Source organism: Eulemur rufifrons, chromosome 6 (genome assembly GCF_041146395.1).
Source record: "Eulemur rufifrons isolate Redbay chromosome 6, OSU_ERuf_1, whole genome shotgun sequence".
In the NCBI taxonomy this organism is placed as follows: domain Eukaryota; kingdom Metazoa; phylum Chordata; class Mammalia; order Primates; family Lemuridae; genus Eulemur; species Eulemur rufifrons.
This window is the reverse complement of record NC_090988.1, coordinates 93393635-93397608: the sequence shown is the minus strand read 5'-3', so window position 1 is coordinate 93397608 and position 3974 is coordinate 93393635. Positions and strand designations below refer to the sequence as shown.

Below are 3974 nucleotides of genomic sequence, written 5' to 3'. Positions count from 1 at the left end.
GCAATGGAGAATAGCACAGAAGTGACAGAGTTTATCCTCGTGGGATTAACAGATGACCCCAATCTTCAGGTTCCCCTCCTTTTAATATTTTTATCCATCTACCTCGTCACCCTGGTTGGGAATGGGGGGATGATGGTGATCATCCAGTCAGACTCCCGTCTGCACACACCAATGTACTTCTTCCTCAGCAACCTCTCCTTCGTAGACCTCGGTTATTCATCAGCCGTCGCTCCCAAGATGGTGGCTGCATTGCAGTCAGGGAACAAGGTCATCTCCTACAATGGATGTGCAGCTCAGTTCTTCTTCTTTGTGGGCTTTGCCACTGTCGAGTGCTATCTCCTGGCTTCCATGGCCTATGACCGCCACGCAGCCGTGTGCAGGCCTCTCCATTACACCACCACCATGACAGCAGGTGTGTGTGCCCTCCTGGCTGCCGGTTCCTATGCCTGCGGCTTCCTCAATGCCTCTATCCACGCAGCCGACACCTTCAGACTCTCCTTCTGTGGTTCTAATGAGATTAATCACTTTTTCTGTGACATTCCCCCACTTCTGGCTCTCTCATGCTCCAATACACGCATCAGCAAGTTGGTTGTCTTCTTTGTCGTGGGCTTCAATGTCTTCTTCACCCTCCTGGTCATCCTCATTTCTTACATCTTCATATACATTGCCATTCAAAGAATGCGTTCAGCCGAAGGACGGAAGAAAGCGTTCTCCACCTGTGCGTCCCACCTCACCGCAGTGTCCATCTTCTATGGCACCATCATCTTCATGTACTTACAGCCCAGCTCCGGCCAGTCCATGGACACAGACAAAATAGCGTCTGTGTTTTACACTGTGGTGATCCCCATGCTGAATCCCTTGATCTACAGCCTTAGGAACAAGGAAGTTAAAAGTTCTCTCTGGAAAATGCTCAACAAACTTTACCCTCAATCTTTAAGTACGAGTAGGAAGTAGGCAATTAACTAAGAGATCAGCCTTCTCTCAGACCTGAGTGCCATCATGACTTTTGAGGTTTGGCAGGTTTTAGTTCTTTCTTCCCCAAGAACAGTGGATACTTCTGCTATTAGGAGAAGATGCAAAAACTGGCACCTTGAAATGTCTTACTCAGAAGATAATCTTATATTTAATAAATTACAACATAAGACATTTAAACTTTTCTTGCATTAGTTTCTTGATATGGTTTAAAGCAGAAGATAGAAGTATTTAACTGAATGTGCTGAATTTTCCTCCCTTTATTTTTAATGGCAAGAAATTCCCATTTGCTATTAAATTTGGCATAAGGATATCATCTTCATTTATAATATTTATCAACTGAATACAGGGTATTATGTTGCTCATTTCTTTGTTCTGTGAGTTTGAAAGTTAGAGTTTCTAATGCAAATGAAGGATGTTTCAATGTTTTCAATGATGTTTCAGAGAAGGTCATAATGTAAAGTACAGGGCACTGGATCAAGAATTAGGTGGCCCAGGATTAAATCTTTTCCCCTCCCTACCCTTCCATTCCTATCCACGTTCCCACCCTTCCTCACTGGTCGTGCACCCTTTTGCTAAAGTGCTGAGGCGACTTTGATAGGAAAAAATAAGTCACCTTGTATGCAGAAGTATGGAACAGTCTCAGTAGACAAATTGCTTAAACTTTGACCTGAATAAATGTACCTTTCTTTAGAGAGTCTTCTGTCTCTTCTATGCTTTTGGCCTCTGTCTAACATAATTACCAAAACACGCAGAAGGTTTAGTGAAAAAAAGCAATTTTCCCAAGGGCTATGAAAGGAGATATTTGTCTTTGGAATTAAATGCTTGCATTTCTCAGCACCCTCAAGTTTGGTGAATCTATTATGAATACAGGCAATAGCTTTCTGAGCCCTCTTTGCTTTTATTTTTTCAATAATTCAGCTCACCTCTGGGTTCCTGTTGCATTTTGATGTTCTGTAATTAGACGCTATAAGAATAAAAAAGCCTGCCTGGAAATTTACTTTTAAGATAGGAATGGCACGATGATGCACAGCGCTAGTCCTCCCTCGGGTCTTGTTCCGTGTGCTAGATGGTGTGAGCAAATGTGTGTGCGTGGGAAGGGAGTGGCGTGATTAATTTTACTTCTCACACATCAAGTGCTTGATGGTGTTCACAGCTACGATTAATTGAAGTCACCACAGAGTTCATGATTTCTAAATCTCCAAAAAGAAAAAAAATACCCAACAGATAGGTTTGTATTTTAAATGTGAAAACTATAAATCTTGGTCAGCTCCACCAGGTGGCTTAAAAGGTCAAATTAGTTTTGAGATTATCAAATTCCATTATGCACAGGGAAGCCCCTGTCTGAGGCAGGTAAATCATAGGTCTTGTGGAGAATGGAGCAAGGAGGGAGCTTTGGAATATGAGGCCAATCTGAGGAAAAGCTATCTCTGGCACATGGCTGTCATCACCCGAAAGGATCAGGGGCTTCGGGGCCCAAGGCCTGGGCAAGCTACACCTGCCTCATCTACCCTCGAGCATTCTCCTCTTTTCAGCAGCGAGGCTCCTCCAGCAACACACCTGGAAAACAGCCTTTGAAGCTGGGATCCGCCACACTCAGGAGACTTTCTCAGTGACTTACAGAAGTTACAGAGCTAACAGGTACCCAGCTTTGGAGATGAGTCTGAGAAGCAGCTATCTCAGCACCGTGTACATTCCAGCCTTAGCTCAGCTTTCCCCTACTTGATATGATTGACTCCTTTTCCTCCTCTCCCTCCTTCTCTTTCTCTACTTCTTCTTTTCTTTCTTCTCCTCCTCCTCCTTTTCCTTCCTTTCTTCTCAAGCTCTTTCTATGCTCGACTTAAGCAAGAACTTCCTTCACCACTAAGCCGTTAGATCTCTGTGAAAATTTAAAGTCTAGCATCTATTCATCATCACTATTACAGTACATAGTAAGGTGTATTTCTGGGTGTGTTTCTTTATGACTCTGTACCCCAGTGTGGGCAGAAAAATGAAGATCTTCTAAGAATTGATTGCCTAATGCCTACATATTTCTATTTTCTGTTGAAATCCCCTCAAATAAGTGCTACATTTAACTGTAAATAGGTATAAAAGAGTACCAATTCTAGTATTGAAAGATGTACGAAAATCCTTATTCTTCTTAGTTATGTGACCTCAAGGAAGTACTTTAATTTCTCTGAACCAGATGTACAGGATAAACTGTGAAGATAACATGAAGTCAGATACGTGACTGTGTCCATCACAATGAACGCACATTTGATGCAGATGAGATTCCTGTATCAGCTCTCCACTTAGCCATCCTTGTACTTCTCACCAGGTCCTGAGCTCCCTCACTCTCTCCAACCCATCCAAGTCCAAGATTTTATTTTCATCCCTTGTTTAACTTCCTGCCCTTCAAGCTCCCACCTCTACAGCAGACACATTTCAAGCTGACATTACATGAGTATTCATTTATAGAAACCACTCAGAAGGAGACGTCTTGTCGCTGGCAAGACATCAATTCACGGAGTACACATTACTGTGGGGAGCTTTTCACTTCCACATGGGAAATCTGTCAAATGGAGACTAAATGCCTATTTGGTTATTAACAACACCCACCCTCTCCCTGCAGGAACAGTCTGATGAATGAGAGCCACTGTGGGCAGAGCCTGCAGTGCAAGGCAGTGCAATAAAGGCACAGTGAGACTTCCTACCTGAAATGTCCAAAGAGAATGTGAAAACACATAAATCAGGGCAGTTATTTATATCAGGATAGATTATTCTTTTAACAATGGATTATGATTGAATTATTCCACATAGAATTTTTCCTTTGTGCATTCAATGATTTGTTTAGGTTTATGTATAGGGAATGGAGAATTAAAATATTAGGATTCCTTGACAATTGAAGCTGGAATTGCTGAGTCATAGGCTCTTTGGCTAAAGGCTCAAAGAGCCATTGAAAATCATCTAAACCAACCCTATCATTTCGCAATTGAAAATCTTGATTTTTACAGTTTAATTTG

At 42.2% G+C, this 3974-nt stretch overlaps 1 protein-coding gene across 1 annotated transcript; it reads left to right on the top strand.

Moving 5' to 3' along the window:
• On the top strand, positions 1-1316 carry LOC138384535 (olfactory receptor 5B21). The gene has a single exon (XM_069470049.1). The coding sequence runs from the start codon at positions 4-6 to the stop codon at positions 952-954; it is 951 nt and encodes a 316-aa protein (XP_069326150.1). The 5' UTR covers positions 1-3; the 3' UTR covers positions 955-1316.
• The last annotated feature ends 2658 nt before the right edge of the window (positions 1317-3974 follow it).